General features: G+C 38.5%; 1 protein-coding gene across 1 annotated transcript in view; it reads left to right on the forward strand.

Annotated features, from left to right (window-relative positions):
• The window catches only part of PIR (pirin), a 104,185-nt gene that overhangs the window by 5,584 nt on the left and 81,700 nt on the right, over nt 1-16,901 (forward strand). Inside the window, exon 3 of the mRNA XM_033201418.1 lies at nt 8,265-8,357. Within this exon, the coding sequence (XP_033057309.1) occupies nt 8,265-8,357 (93 nt within the window). The remainder of the gene's footprint in view (nt 1-8,264; nt 8,358-16,901) is intronic.

Below are 16,901 nucleotides of genomic sequence, written 5' to 3' on the forward strand. Positions count from 1 at the left end.
ACCCCCTTCATCACAGTTATACATGGGCCAGGCTAGCCAGATTGGAATTTGAATGGCTGAGTAGCATGTGTGCTAGGGAGTGGTTCCTCTGTGCTCCCAGCAGGAGGGAAATCCACTACTCATCTGCACTTGCCTCTATGCCCACTCCTGCTACCAGACATTCCTCAGTGGAATGTGATTCTCCGTGGGTCACTCTTATTTTTATTTTGTTAAGGAAGAATTTCAATCATCATAGAAAAGTGGAGAAACGGTACGATGAATCTCCATGTTCCTTGTATCCACAATGATCAACTCATGGCAATCTTATTTCATCTATATTATCATCCATTACTCCCCTCAAAGTATTTTGAAGAGAACTCCAGCCATTATTTTATTTCACTTATAAATATTTCAATTTGTATCTCTAAAAGATAACTTGAAAAAAAACACTACAATCTCATTATCACACTTACAAAAATTTAAAAATCCCTTAATATCATCAAACAGCCTTGACGAATCTTGGTCTTCACTGATTTAGCCTCTGTAGATGGTGCTTTTCATTATCAAGGTCTCTAGATATTGAGTCAAGGAAGTGGGCCATAGAGTCACAGCTCAAGTCCATTCGAGGTTGTATCTAGATCTCAGTCTAGGATATGTGCTGCGGTTTCCTTCTGCCTTCTCATTGTTATCCCCAGGTTCCAGTCTGGAGGCCAAGTAAACCCAGAAGGTAGCCAGAGGTGTTGGAGTCTATCTTGAGGAGTCTGTTACTTCAGCTGCTGCCATATTGTCTTGACATAGGCTGACCTAGAATCTCCTGATTCTTGGCTACTACCACAGGCATTATTGCCCTTATATCAGTTAGGATTAGGTTCAACTGCGTGTAACAGAAAGCATCCTCCAAAAACAATGACGTACATAAGTAAGGGTTTGTTTCTCTTTTGTAAAGTGCCAAAATAGGCACTCCAGGGTGGTCTTCCACTCTTATCGGGGATCTGCGTTCATTCTATCTTAGGTCATAATTCTTAGTACATTCTTAGTGCATCATCTTATAGTCCAAGACAGCTGTTAGGGAAATGGCAACCATTTACCCTCTGTCACAGAAGGAGGAAGAGGGGAAGGGCAAAATGATACTCATCTCCTGTCCATCCTCCTCTTATAAGGAATTTTCCTAAAAGTTCCACCCTGCAACTTCTACATTGTAGCTAGATTCAATCATATGGACACAACTAGCTACAAGAGAGGCCATGGACCTAACACAAGTACCACTCAGTATATTGTAGCGTACCTTTTATGTACACAGAATTATTGTAAGTTCAGTGGAGCATCGTAAAAAAGCATAGCATCAGCCCCATCCTCAAGGAACTATTATTCTTGGTAGTTACTTCCGGTGCTTCCTGATGTAAATAAAATGCCAGGCTTTATTATGGGAGTACCACATGCCTGAGGGTGGTGGCCGCAAGTTTTGATTGACCTTCTCTTTTTTTTTTTGAGACAGAGTCTTACTCTGTCTCCCTTTGCTCACTGTAACCTCTGCCTCCTGGGTTCAAGCGATTCTAGTGCCTTAGCCACCACGCCTGGCTAATTTTTGTATTTTTAGTAGAGACAGGGTTTCACTATGTTGGCCAGGCTGGTCTCGAACTCACAGTCTTAAGCGATCCATCTGCCTCGGCCTCCCAAAGTGCTGGGATTATAGGCATGAGCCACCGCGCCCGGCCTGATTGGCCTTAAGAGACTAAAAGAGGTAGATTGGAAGCTGCCACTTGAATTCAGCAGCTAAAGGATTTAGAACTATTTGAATGAAAAGAAATTCTCATGTGATTCAAAAACATTAAAAGATTGTCAATTTGATATGTAGAGAGAGAAAGATGTGAATGAATTGGGGACTTAGTGAAAACATTTTAGAAAATTGGAGTTTTATAAATTAGATCTTGTCTACAGATAACACATGTTTATTTTACATGCTATTGAATCCGTGCTAAATGTTTAGAGAATGTTAGGAAGTTTGACGAGCACTAATACCCAGTACTGCAAATAACACTTTAGTACGACAGTCTAACGCAAGATATTCTTACTTTTTTGAGGGAAAGTGTGTCTTGCACATATCTCCAATTTTCTGGCAAGATAATCAATTCATCCCTCTGACTCTTACCTCAATCAGCACCCTAACTTCTTCAGTCTCTTTCTTGTGCTGGCTTTCTTCCTATGTGTGTTCATATTTCATCGATTGGTGACCAGAAGGGTCAAATGGGCGATAAATATGACAAATAGTACTAATTTGGTCTGAATCTATGTGTCTTCCCTACTCCAAATTCCTATCCTGAAACCTAACACCCAGTATGACGGTATTAGGAGGGGAGGCCTCTGGGAGGTGTTAGGTCATGAGGGCAGAACCCTCAGGAATGGGATTAATGCCCTTATAAACGAGACCCCAGAGAGCGAGCTGGCTCCTTCCGCCATGCGGGGACACAGCTAGAAGGCACTCTGTCTGAACCAGAAAGTTGGCCCCTCACCAGACACCAAATTTGTTGGTGCTTTTATCTTGGACTTCTTAGCCTCCAGAACTGTGGGAAATAAATTTCAGTTGTTTATAATCCAACCAGTTTATAGTATTATGTTATAGCAACTCAAACAGACTAAGACAGAAAATTGGCACTGAAATTGTCCATTGTCTTGAACAATAGGTCCTGGTTTCTGTTTTGATGTCTGACAAAGCTCCTTATTAAATGGTGAAATGGTCATTTGGCCACACCCTTGGTATTTTCTCCTGAACATGTTTCTCATTCTTTGTAATATGGGTAGGCTGAAAATTTTCCAAATCTTTAAGTTCTGCTTCTCTTTTGATGAACGGTTCTGCCTTTAAATTATTTCTCTCTTCTTGCATTTTTCTATATGCCATCAAGAGTAACCCAGTCCCTCAACGCTTTGTGCACAAATAGCATCAGCTAAACATCCAATTTCATTGCTTACAGGTTCTACCTTCCACAAAACACTAGAATATGAACACAGATCAGTCAAGTTATTTTGCCACTTTATAACAAGGGTAATCTTTCCTTCAGTTTTCAATAACATGTTTCTGTCTAAGACCTCATCAGAATGGCCTTTACTGTCCATATTTCTACCAACAATCTGTTCAGGATTACTTAGATATTCTTTAAGAAGATTGAGGCTGGGCACAGTGGCTCATGCCTGTAATCCTACCACTTTGGGAGGCCGAGGTGGGTGGATCACTTGAGCTCAGGAGTTTGAGACTAGCCTGGGCAACATGGTGAAACCTCGTCTCTACAAAAAATACAAAAATTAGCTGGGCATGGTGACTGGCATCTGTAGTCCCAGCTACTTGGGGCACTGAGGCGGGCGCATTGCTTGAGCCCAGGAAACGGAGGTTGCAGTGAGTCGAGATCATGCCACCACACTCCAACACGGGCAACACAATGAGACCCTGTCTCAAAAAAAAAAAAAAAAAAAAAAAAGAAAAGAAAAAAAGAAAAGAAAATTGAGACTCTTTCTACAGCTCTCTTCTTTTCTTTCTGGGCCCTCACCAGAATTGCTTTTAATGGTTCATTCACAGCAATGTAGGCTTTTGCTAGCATGACTTCAAGACTTCTAGCCTCTATAAAGTTTAAGCAGTTCCAAGGCTACTTCCAGTTTTAGGTATTCATTACAGCAGTGCTCCAAGTTCTTGATAACAATGAATAACTACTGTTCTGTGGGTGGTGGATGGTGATAAGGGTAGGACTAAAAAGAGAGAACCCTTGTTCTTCACAGTTTATTTGACAGCAGGGCATATTTACTCATTTAAACTTTTAGATACAAAGAAGCAGTAAGTATTTCTTTATCTCATCTTTACCCATATTTTAATAGAACCACAACAACATAGAATTTAAAAGTTATCTTAGAGCTCCAAACACTTTGTTTGTACCTGGGGAAGTGATGGCTGTGATGTTTATAGGACTGGTGCAGTATAACAGATTCTACCCATCTATGTAGAACCGACAGTGTTTTGGGCACTGGACCAGGTGTGCTACATTCATTGTTTTCAATCCTTATAATCTTCCAGGGTATATATTATCATGTGAGGAGAAAGCAATGTGTAATAAGGTATGAGAATTCTCAACCTCTCCTCCTACCAATCCCGTTTCTGTTCCTGGACTTTTAATAAGGCGATGTGGAATAATGAATGACAAGACTGAAAGGAAACAAATTTGCTTGGTTGATTTTCACTGGAAAGGGCAGAGAGTTACTAGTGGAAGAGAAAAGAGTAAATACAGAAGGTGAGAGGAGAGGACGAGAAAAGGAAAGAGGTGTCTGCAGATGATTTGAAGTGATTTGAAGAGTTAGAGTGACAGAAATTGGAATCATGGGAGACAGATGTATACATGGAGAGGGGTAAGAGGGATTTTAAACATATATTTAAATTGAAGCCTCTTTTGGTGTTTTTGAGAGGATTCAACAAACAATTTGAATTTATTTTCAATTACTTTAAAATATTGGACTAGATGAAACACCGGGTTGAGATAGGCTACAAAGTGCCCCAGCTTTATATGGGCTGCAGTCCACATTTTCAAATGAAGAAACTGAGAATTGGTTAGGTTAAAAAACTTGCAGTAGCTTGTTGAATTTATATATAATATATATGTTATGTATATGAGTGTACATGTTTTTTCATAGAAAGTTAAAATAAGAAAGATAAAACCAGAGATAGACAGTTTCATACTTTCATTTCTAGTAGTAATGACAGAGTAGACATCCTGAAATAAATAACTTAAAAATTAATTAGCTGAGCTGCCAAGAGGTTGGTGAAACTCTTAGAGTATAAAAACAATAAGAAAGAAAGAAAAAATGGAAAATCTGAAGTTTCATAGCCATAATGGTAATCGAATGAATATTTTAAAAGTTTATAACAAAGACAATAGGACCAGAAGATTTTACAGACAAATTTTACAAAATATTTAAGGTGTAAGTAATTCTAATAATGCACAAACTCTCCAGGGGATGAAATCCAAGGAAGTGCTCCTCAAGTCACTTCATGAAGCTGACATTGTCTTGCTATCAGGACCAGACAAGGACAGCCAATGAAAGAATAATTACATCATATTTATGAAAATGTTTGCAAGAATCATAGAAAATTAACCAACCAAATACAACAATGTATTAAAAGATAATATATCATGATCAAGTTTGGATTATCTGAAGAGAGCAAATTTGGTTTAATGTTAGAAAGTCTATTTGTATATTTTATTAACATTAAGAGGTTAAAGGAGAAAAAAATCATATAAGTGTCTCAGTGTGGAAAAGGCATTCAACAGAATTCAACATCCGTTCATGTTTAAAAAAAACAACAACTTTGTAAACTAGAAGTAGAAGGGAAACTCTTTAACCTTATGAAGGGGATTTATAAAACACCTGCATTAAACAACCAGATTACCATAAAAGTTTATAAGCAATCTATGTAAAATCAGGGAGAAGACAAGGATGTCTACCACCACCATTTCTACTCAAGACTGTTGTAGAGATGCTCACTTGTAAAAATGCAAGGAAAAGAAATAGAAAATATAAGGATTGAAAATGAAAAGAAATCCCTTCTTATTTGGTAATGAGTGTGGGTTGAAATATTACTGCCAAATATTCACTCCTTCTCTATAATAGGATTTTACACCCACATCCATTTTTAGGTACATTATCCATGAGACACATAGGGAGGGATTAAGTGCCCTCCTCCCTGACTTTGGGCTTGGCCATGTCACATGCTTTGACCAATGGAATGTATTAATGTGATTGTGAATGGTTGACCTGACTTGCTTTTTACTCCTGCCCTTGGCTGTGAGAACATAATGCCCTTCATAGGAGCCACTGTTTCAGCTTGAGTCCCAGAGTGAGAAGACATGTCAAGACCAGCCAGGCCCATACAAACCCAGAGAAATTGCAGTCTGCCACGGCTTTAATCCAATGCGAGACAAAATTTTTTTTGTGAATTATTAAGCAAAAGTTTATTGATAAATACACTGGTGATATGAACATCTAAAAGAAAACCCAAAAGAAACTACAGATGAATCATTAAAATTAATAAGAGGCAGGGTTCAAAAATCACCTAGCACGTTTCTAATTTCCAGCAGCAAACTGTTCAAAATATAATGTGTAAATGCTGCTTGCAGTAGAATTCCATTAAAAATACAAATTAGCTAGAAAAATAATTTTTAAATATATGTAAGACCTTTATGGAGAAAATTGCAAATCCTTATTGAAATATGTTTAAAGACCTAAATAAATGGGGATAACCATGGTTCTACTGAGGAAACATTGAGGAAAAACTCAATGTTATATAAATGTCAGTTCTTCACAAATTGATCCATAGATTAAAACCAATTCCAATCAAATGTTCAAAATTTTTCTTCATAGAATTTGATAAATTTTCTAAAATTTATGCAAAATAACATGGTCAAGAATAAGCAAGACAATAACAACATATGTTGATGACAGCCAGATATGTTTCTACCTCTCATTTGAGCTTGAGATTGATCTTTAGTTGCCTGCTAGCCTTTGCATAATATAATGTGCACTCAATATTAATAGTTCTATTTATACAGATAACATTTATATGGATATATCAAATTCAGTGTGACTTAAAATGAAGTCACCATAGCTATTTCAAGGTAGCTTCTTCCATTATGTTCTTTAAGTGCTGAATGGCCCTACCATCTTCCCAGACACCATAGTTAAAAATTTGGGAGTCAGTTAATGCTCTTCTTTTTTCTCTCATAAATATCTACCCAGTCACTCAACCACTCTCCATCACTACTGCCATTGCCTTAGTTCTGGCCTTTGCCTTTGCTCAGACTATTTGAGATAACCTTCTAGATATTCTTTGTTTCCTGTCTTCCTTTACCAAGCCATCTTCCACGGAGTGATCCTTCTAAATCTGATCATATCAAACTCTGATGAAAACTCCCATCACCTTCAGGATAAAATCCAAACTCCTTTAGGATTTCTCCTCCATCATCTGCCCATGTATCTCATAATTCCATATGCATCTTTTGCCCCAACAGATTAGTTTCCCTTAGTTCTTTAAGCATGCCAAGCTGATTTTCTGCTTTTCTACCTGGAATATCTTTCCTTCTCCTTTTCTCCCATCTACTTGATTAACTCAACCATGTACTTCAAGACAGAGATTAAGTGTCATATTCCTGAGCTTTCTGACCTTCTCTGATCCCGTCCCACTCTCATATTTGTAAAATTGTCTTCCTCCAAAGCATTTATCATCTTGTTGCAATAATTGATTTTCTAGTCTGTTCCCCTGTAAATCTGTTTAGGATACAGAATACATCTTGTTTGTACTTGACTATTTATATCTTAAATGATTATGAAATGTTTGTCCACTTTTTGCGCTTCTCATAAAATGTCAACTCTCTAACACAATCTGTGAATCCTTGTGTGTATGTGTGTGTATTAGTCCGTTTTCACGCTGCTGATAAGGACATACCTGAAACTGGGCAATTTACAAAAGAAAGAAGTTTAACTGGACTCAAACAGCTCCACGTGGCTGGGGAGGCCTCACATTCATGGTGGAAGGCAAGGAGGAGCAAGTCACATCTTACACGGATGGCAGCAGGCAAAAAAAGAGAGCTTGTGCCGAGAAACTCCCATTTTTAAAACCATCAGATCCTGTGAGACCCATTCACTATCACAAGAACAGCACAGGAAAGACCTGCCCCCATGTTTCAGTCATCTCCCACTGAGTTGCTCCCACAACACATGGGAATTATGGGAGCTACAAGACGAGATTTGGGTGGGGACATGGAACCAAACCATATCAGTGTGTATAAGAAGTTCTTCCTGGCCGGGCGCGGTGGCTCAAGCCTGTAATCCCAGCACTTTGGGAGGCCGAGACGGGCGGATCACGAGGTCAGGAGATCGAGACCATCCTGGCTAACACAGTGAAACCCCATCGCTACTAAAAAAACAAAAAAATTATCCAGGCATGGTGGCGGGCGCCTGTGGTTCCAGCTACTCGGGAGGCTGAGGCAGGAGAATGGCGTGAACCTGGGAGGTGGAGCTTGCAGTGAGCTGAGATCTGGCCACTGCACTCCAGCCTGGGCAACAGAGCAAGACTCCATCTCAAAAAGAAAAAAAAAAAAAAGAAGTTCTTCCTGAAAGCAATTTTCATTGCAAAAAGTTGCTCATTGGCTATGTGGTTTTCAGTGAGGCTTGCTAGATCTGTTCATAAATGTAGCTCTTGGTGGTATGGTTTAAAAGACATACCTAATCTGCAAATTTTGCTTTTATTTCAGTTAAAAAATCTGGATCCATTTTTACTGTTTGATGAATTTAAAGGAGGTAGACCAGGAGGATTTCCTGATCATCCACATCGAGGTTTTGAAACAGTAAGTACAATAATTTGACTGCAGAAGTGTGTATTTTGAAACATACCTCTTTCTTCTAATAGAAAATTCAATTTTAAAAGCAATAAATAATAGGCTAAAAATTCATTCATAAGTTGCAGGCTATTTTACATAAGATATACTCATTTTATAAAATACTTTTATAAATACATTTTATAAAAATACTTTTATATAGAAAACCTGTTTCTAATCATGCCACTACCCGGCAGTCTGGGCAACAGAGTGAGACCTTATCTTAGAAAAAAAAAGAAAGAAAAAGAAAAAAACCTGTTTCTATCTTGTTTCTACACAAGAATGTTCAGATGTGTGTAACCTCTTGTAATATTATAAACTCCAAAAGACAATCCAAGAAGTATATGAGTATTTATACTAACTTCTAAGGAATTATAGAATCAAGGGGCCTGAATATAACATAGCCTAAAAATTATGATTTTAAGGACATACATATACATTTACTATTTAATTGCAAAATTTAGAGATTCTACTGAACACTTAATGTTCAGTTTTAGTTAGATACAGAAATAAAAATGTGTAACATAATATTGTGGCACTTTCAAAGATTCTCATTGTCCACACACATATATTCTGTGGAAGCTCAGGGATAATTACGTCCTAGTTACAATGTTTAGCCATCTACTCACGAGAACAACCTGTATTCGTAGGGAAGGGACCAGGGCTTGTTAAAGGCTCGGTGTGTTTGTAAAGCCAATTAGTGAATGAGTAAATATTTATTGAAGGCTAGTGATATGCAGGCGTTGGTGTAGGGTGATCTTTTGTATGTTAGGGTGTGTTGTGTGTTGGGAAAGTGTGGGCAGAAGGCAGATGGAGGGAGGCTAAAGAAGGGCGAGGCATGATCCCTGCTTGCGTCCTATGCAGTCTAGTTAAGGAGGTTAAAGATGTTTGGGAAAGAGGGCACCACTACAGTGTAAAAGGATAATGAAGCAAGAAGTTTCTGGAAGTAGGATCAGGGTAGTTGAATTCTTTTCCCTTCCTCATTTAGCCATTTGCCTTCCAGTTCCCTTCTCTGCTAACATGTTGAAGGTGCTGTGGCTTGCTTTGCAGCAGTGATGGAAGCCATTCCTTTCACCTACCCTACACTCATGCTGGATTCTGACCCTGTTCCTGGAAGATGTCTCCACTCTGTGCTCTTGCTCGAGCTGCTTCTTGTCCACTCCATCCCATAGCTCTACTTACCACCTTACTAATCCTTCAAGGTCTTTTCGGATATCACCATCTCCATCAAGTTTTGCAGACAATCCCAAGAGGATGCACTTTCTCCTTCCTTTGGTCCTCATCGCGTTATATTTTTACCAGTCTCATGCACATTATGCCTTTTTGATGACCTCGATTGTATACTATCTGTCTTGCATTAGAATTGGAGATTGCCCCAACCTCCCCTCACATACCCAAGAGGACCATGAGATCATTCTCTGTGTTCTCTATGTGGAGATACTCAGTAACTACCAGCTGAATTTAAGTGGATAATAAAAAGTTGAAGACAATGAATATATATATATATATATTTTTTTTTTTTTAATTTGAGATGGAGTCTCGCTCCATTGCCCAGGTTGGAGTGCAGTGGCACGATCTCGGCTCACTGCAAGCTCTGCCTCCCGGGTTCAGGCCATTCTCCTGCCTCAGCCTCCCAAGTAGCTGGGACTACAGGTGCCCGCCACCATGCCGGCTAATTTTTTTTGTATATTTAGTAGAGACGGGGTCTCACCATGTTAGGTAGGATGGTCTCGATCTCCTGATCTCATGATTTGCCCGCCTCGGCCTCCCAAAGTGCTGGGATTACAGGCGTGAGACACCGCGCCGGCCGACAATGAATATATTAAATAAAATGAATGATTAAATAGATTACTTTCATTTCCATTATGCAAAATGCTTTCTGGGGGGGAATGCTTTATAAATTATAAGGTACTCAGCTTTAAGCAACTCCCTGAAGGAGTATAGTTGTAGAATATTGGTGTTTGGCTCTTTTGATTAAGAATTTTCCTTAAAACTGTAACTGTAATTATTTGTCAGTTCATTTACTTGCTAAAATGTATTGGTAACCCCCAAATCAGTACTTGTGGTGCTTTTGTGGTAATTCGTGGACATGTGAAAGTGGCAAAAATTTGAGCTGCCCACTGCACACGTTCCCAGCTGAGGCTGAATGAAGCGATGCTCTTTTTTTCTTGTTTTACAAGAAAGTGTCCTTTCACAGTATGCTTAGTGCCACTTTTTCCACACTTTTGTGCTTTGTGTGGGTAATTTCACTGTTTAAAATGGCTCCCACACACAATGCACTAATGCTGTCTAGTGTTCCTAAATGTAAGAAGACTGAGATGTGCCTTACGGAGAAAATATGTGTATTAGATAAACTTTATTCAGGTGTGAGTTGTAACACTGTTGGCCTAGAGTTCAGTGTTAATTAATCAACAATATCTGTTAAATAAGGTGGCTTTAAAGAGAAAGACACATAAAACAAAGTCATGTATTGATCAGCTGAGCAAAATATTGTGACCAGAGGCTTGAAGGAACACAATCCTGTATTTATCCTAGGAGCAATGGTCTAGTGTTCTCTAATTCAGTGATCATGGCAACTACGTAGAACATTTTTCTGTAAAAATGATGAGAATCAACTGTATCAGTTTTCCCCAGGAGTGTAGGTAAGCCAGAGACTCAAGTGGTAAGCCATTATCTCTTAATGTGAGCTTTAAAAGTCTGAAATTTAAAGCCAGGCCCACTTGTAGTCTCTCATCACCTCCCTGGAGCATTTCTAAATTATGCAGGCTTGTAAATTTTGAAAATGCTGACTAGGATAAAGAACAAATTTGGGATCACCTGTGATGTTAGCGCACCATCCAGAAATAGGTATTGTTTTTATTTTGATATATTTTCGTTCAGTACTTTTTTTCTGGTACCATGCTATTTATGTTTTGCATCTTTTTGTTAGCTTAGTATTATACCATAGGCATTTAAAAATATTATTTAAAAAACAATTTTAATGGCCTCATTAGGCATCTGCCATGATGGTTGTACCAACTGATATTACCACAGTGATGTGTTCTGAAGGTTCCTGTTTTCCCTCAACATCACCAACATAAATGTATTTATTTGACTTTTCTTACCTTTGCCATTTTTACAAGTGAAAAATAATGCTTTATGATAGTTTTAATTTATAGAATAGTATTTTCCACATTTCTTCGATCTCTTATTTGAGCGAGGTTGATTTTCTTTTCATTGTAAAACATTCATTCACCATATATATTTAATATTCTTGGCTTTTTTTTTTTTTTCCTGCCGGGTTGCTGGTATTCTTTTCATTATTTTATAGAAGCTCTTCACATATTAAGGAAGTCAGATCATTTTCAGTGATAGGAATTGCAATAGTGTTTAAGAGGGATTGGGCTTGTTTTGTATGCCTCCAAAGGTAAACTTTCGAATACAAAGCATAGATACAAAATAGAAGGAAGAACTTTGTAACAATTAGTTATGCAAAGATAGAATTACTAATATAAGCATGCACTGGAGCAACATAAGCGTGTACTGAATGGTCACATACTTGATGTGCTGTCAGGATCAAGGTCCTCAGAATAGTTAGTGATGTGCTGGAGCTCACATTTATTTATTTTTTAATAAAAAAGAAATTTTACTAACACATGAGCATAAAATGTAACTAATATCCATATTTTGAGCGCACACTCACATTTATTTTAACTGGTAGTGATACATGATCGAAGAAATGTGGAAAATATTATTCTATAAAATCTCATTATCTCAGGTGTGACCCATGAACCAGCAGTGTTATCATTTGTAGCCTCAGTCTCCATTCAGAGCTCTGAATCAGAATCTACATTCCTACATCATCAAATGATTGATATACACATTAAAATTTGAGAAATGCTGGCCTAGATCTTCCAAATCAGAAATACGATTCTATAAGTAAGAGAGAGACCCCAATTTTACTGGGTTAATGGCTAATCCATTTTTAAACTTAACTCTTAGGTTTGAATAGCTATATATTTTTTATTAAAAATCTGCCTGAAAATTGAGAAGGCATACTCTAGGGAAGAGGCACAGCCGGTGGGCACAAGACAAAAGGAGAAATGCATTCAGTTTTTCCTACCAGGAGTTTGTTTTCTGGGGAGGATTGTTTTTCAGAAGGCCTGAGTGGTAAAAGGTGAAATAGTTTTGCATGTACCCTGTTTCTGGTCAGGCCTGATATTGTGATTTGTTTAGGGCAACTTTAGTTATCAGAAACAAAGAACAATCAGAGACATGGGAAAGTTCTGCTAAAGTTTAGCTCGAAAAAGGAGGTACTTATAGATCAGACTCCGTTGATGAACCTCTCACCTACCCTAGGAAGAAACATGCTTTGTGCCTTTTAAAATCATCCTTAAATGATAGCCTCTGGAGTTTTCAGGTTTTAGCACTGAAAGGCTCCTGTCCCCAGGAACCTCTCATTCCTTAAGCAAACTGAGATGATTGGTCACTCCTGTTTAATTAAACTTAAGAACTATCAGGAGAAAACCATCCTGCCTGCTTTTCAGGGATATTTTAGGATGGCCTTGTCTATTGTGTTCTCAATTAGGCTGAGAAGTGTTTTTCAACTGTTTTCACTACAAGCCTCAGCAAGTTCTTTGATGTTGTTCACGAGAACAAAACCACCTTGTTTCCAAGGGTGTGCCCATCAGAAAAGCCACGCTCATATTTACTGGTTGGTAGCTGACAGTGTTTGCATGCAATGCCTGAACAATACCCAGGAGAGGAAGGGAAAGGTCCTGGTGATTCACACCTAAAACTTATGACCGGATTCAGACCTCCCACCTCCCACGTAGCCTGTTTTTTTTCTAGCTTTCTGTGCACCACTTTCAAAAGCAAACTCTACCATCAAGGCTGAAAAAAAAGACTTGATAAAATTCAACATCCATTTTGGAAAACTGGGGAAGGATACTTTTTCAATATCATAAAGACTCTCTATTGTTCAGGGAGCATCTTTTGTTATATTTAACAGTGAGACATTCATTATATTCCTATTAATATGAGAAAGAAGACAAGACTGTCTACCAGTACCATCACAGTTTAATATGATTCTGGAAACTTTGAAGCTGTTAATAAGTAAGAGTTACAGTGTTGGAAAGGAGGAGAAAAATTATTTGTAGGTAATAAAATAATAATAAAACTCACAGTGGCTTAATGTGGTTTTGGTTGGTGATATGGTTGGAGGAGGGAGGAAGGCTCAGGATTTGTCCTGAAGTTGTGATTACAGTGAAGCACACAAATCTTAGCATATATATTCATTTGGCATGATTTGAGAGCGAAGGTAACAGATATAAGAAGGAAGCTGGCCAGGCATGGTGGCTCACGCCTGTAATCCCAGCACTTTGGGAGACTGAGGCGGGCGGATCACGAGGTCAGGAGATCGAGACCATCCTACCTAACACGGTGAGGACCCCCCACCCCGTCTCTACTAAATATACAAAAAAATTAGCTGGGCGAGGTGGCGGGCGCCTGTAGTCCCAGCTACTCGGGAGTCTGAGGCAGGAGAATGGCCTGAACCCGGGAGGCGGAGCTTGCAGTGAGCCGAGATCCGGCCACCGCACTCCAGCCTGGGCGACAGAGCGAGACTCCGTCTCAAAAAAAAAAGAAGGAAGCTAAAGCCACCCCTACTCTCAAGACACCCCTTGGCACCACTGTACTAAGAATGTCAACCAAAACCTATTAGTAAATGGCTGGATATAAAATAACTATGTAAAAATCAATAATTCTCCTGCTTAAAAGCAATAATCAGATGTAATGGGGGGGGGGGGGTGTTAAAACGAACTAAATATGGCCTGAGAAGGACTCTGTATTTCTATATTTGAGTCCTTGTGGAGGCACTGTAACCTAAGTTAATAGATAGACAAGATTAAAAACCTAACTTAAGAGTATGTGCCTGTAACAATAGCTGGGTCTTGGCTGATCCCAGCAGCCATACTTGAACCACTCATATACTGCTGAGTGTTCAAACAAGCCAAACGCTTATTGAAACCAATCCAGCTGTTTCTGTACCTCACTTCCGATTTCTGTACGTCACTTTCCTTTTGTTGTCTATACATTTGTTCTGACCACGTGGCATCCCTGGAGTCTCTCTGAATCTGCTGTGATTCTGGGGGCTGCCAGATCTGCTAATCATTTATTTTTCTTGGTCCATTAAACTCTGTTAAATTTAATTTGTTCGAAGTTTTCTTTTAACAGGGGAAAGCATCGTACTCATAGTGGCCGTAAGAACCCAATATAATTCCCTAGAAAAAAGTTATTCTCTTTTAACCCAGTAATCCTACTTCTATTAATCTATTTCTGGGAAAAATCCAAAGTAAGAAGAAAGGCTTATTAACAAATGTTTATTCTAATACAGTTTTTAAAAAAATAAAAAAGAGAGGCTGGGCACGGTGGCTTACGCCTGTAATCCCAGCACTTTGGGAGGCCGAGGTGGGCGGATCATGAGGTCAGGAGTTCGAGACCAGCCTGGCCAACATAGTGAAACCCCGTCTCTACTAAAAATACAAAAATTAGCTGGGCGTGGTGGCAGGCGCCTGTAATCCCAGTTACTTGGGAGGCTCAGGCAGGAGAATTGTTTGAACCCGGGAGGTGGAGGTTGCAGTGAGCTGAGATTGCACCATTGCACTCTACCCTGGGCAACAAGCAAGACTCTATCTCAAAAATAAATAAATAAAAAATAAAAAATGAATTATTCAAAATAGTAGAGGAATAATTACATATCTAGAAATTATCTATAAGAAAATTATTATATATTTGAAAGATGGAATGTTATGCAGCATTATCTATAAAGACAAATATTGTAGCCAATTTAAATATTCATCAATCATAAACTGTTTAGATTTTTTTTTTTAACCTGCACAACTAGTGACTTTTTGGGTGCATAATTCTTTGCTCTGGGGGGCTGTTCCATGCATTGCAGGATGTTTAGCAGCGTCCTTGACCTCTACCCACTCAGTGCCAATTGCATCTGCCTACACCCAGTTGTGACAATAAAAAAGTCTCCAGACATTGTCAACTGTCCTCTGGGGGGTGAGAGAGGGCAAAATCACCCCTGGCTGAGAACCAGTAGTTTAAATACATGTGTCCAATAGCATGGCTTACCATACAGTCATTAAGGAGAATGACATAGCTTGATAGTCCTAATATAGAGCAATCTTGATGATATTTGGAAAGTGACAGAGGCAAGGTGCAGAATTCTTGTGGCATAGTGTAGCATTTATATAAAAAGCAAAAACTATGCCTTTTTTCTTTTTTAAATGACTTATTACCAAGTTTATTGTGGGGAAGATGGATTATTATAATAAATGATTATTTCTACAGACTACCCTGATGCAAATCAAATAAAATTACAAAATACATGTTAGAGTACCCAAAGAAGATGGTGTTTAGAGAGAAAATGAACACATCATAACAGGTGCAAATAAGCATTTACAAAGCTTTTTTAAAAGTAGTGGTTTATATCATATTTATAGGATTGTACAACCATCACTGCTGATTCCAGAACACTTTCATCAGCCCAGAAAGTAAACCTGAACTCATTATCAGTCTTTTCTCATTCTTCCTTCCTCCAGCTCCTAGGAACCACACTTTCTGTCTCTATTTATTTGTCTATTCTATTTCATATAAAATGAATCATATGGTATGTGGCCTTTTGTGTTTGGTCTCTTTCACTTAGCATAATGTTTTCAAGGTTCATTCAGTTTGTAGCATATATATATATTTTTATGCCTGACTAATATTCTATTGTATTGTGTAGATATTCTATTGTATGGATAGACCACATTTTGTTATCCAATCATCCACTGGTGGACACTTGAGTTGTTTCCATTTACACCTTTATTCATGGACTTGCCTGGATTATCTCTGAAAGGACCCTCAAGAAACTCATATTGTGACCTCTAGGGAAGGTTAGTGGGTGACAAGGGAAAGTTGTGGACAAGATTATTGGTTTTCACGGAACCCTTTTTTTCTCTTTGTACCTTTAGAATGTTTAGTTGTATTTGTTATTTAAGACATTCATGTTTTCAAAATTCCCTCTTCACACACCAGCCATTCAGATATTTAAAGATCAACTGTGCCCTCATGGTTAGTGAAGGTCCTGATGATCACTTGTTCTCCAGGAACTCTTGCTGAGGCCTCCCTCTCCAGATCAAGTGAACCTTACTTGTGTTCTATTCCTGTCAACCAGATAAGCTAATAATACACGCCAATGTGTAGTGGGGATGAGGACTTTCTCTAGAAAACATTTGTGCACCATTAGAGGGGCCCATGAGATTTAAGAGTGCCTTAAATCAAAAACATAACTTTCTCCTCCACAACACATTCCCTAGCTGAAAGGAAATTAAAATAGTGAGTGCACTCATGAGTTTAGAAGTGGAGGCAGAGGACTTTCAATTTGCATGAAAGTTAGAAAATAATTAAGGAGGAACAAGATGGGTATAGTTGAAGAAGCTTCATGTTTTGAGGCAGAAGCTATCCCTTCTAACAGAAGGATCT

The sequence above is a fragment of the Trachypithecus francoisi genome, unplaced genomic scaffold (assembly GCF_009764315.1).
Source record: "Trachypithecus francoisi isolate TF-2019V2 unplaced genomic scaffold, Tfra_2.0 Lachesis_group6, whole genome shotgun sequence".
Taxonomy (NCBI): Eukaryota; Metazoa; Chordata; class Mammalia; order Primates; family Cercopithecidae; genus Trachypithecus; species Trachypithecus francoisi.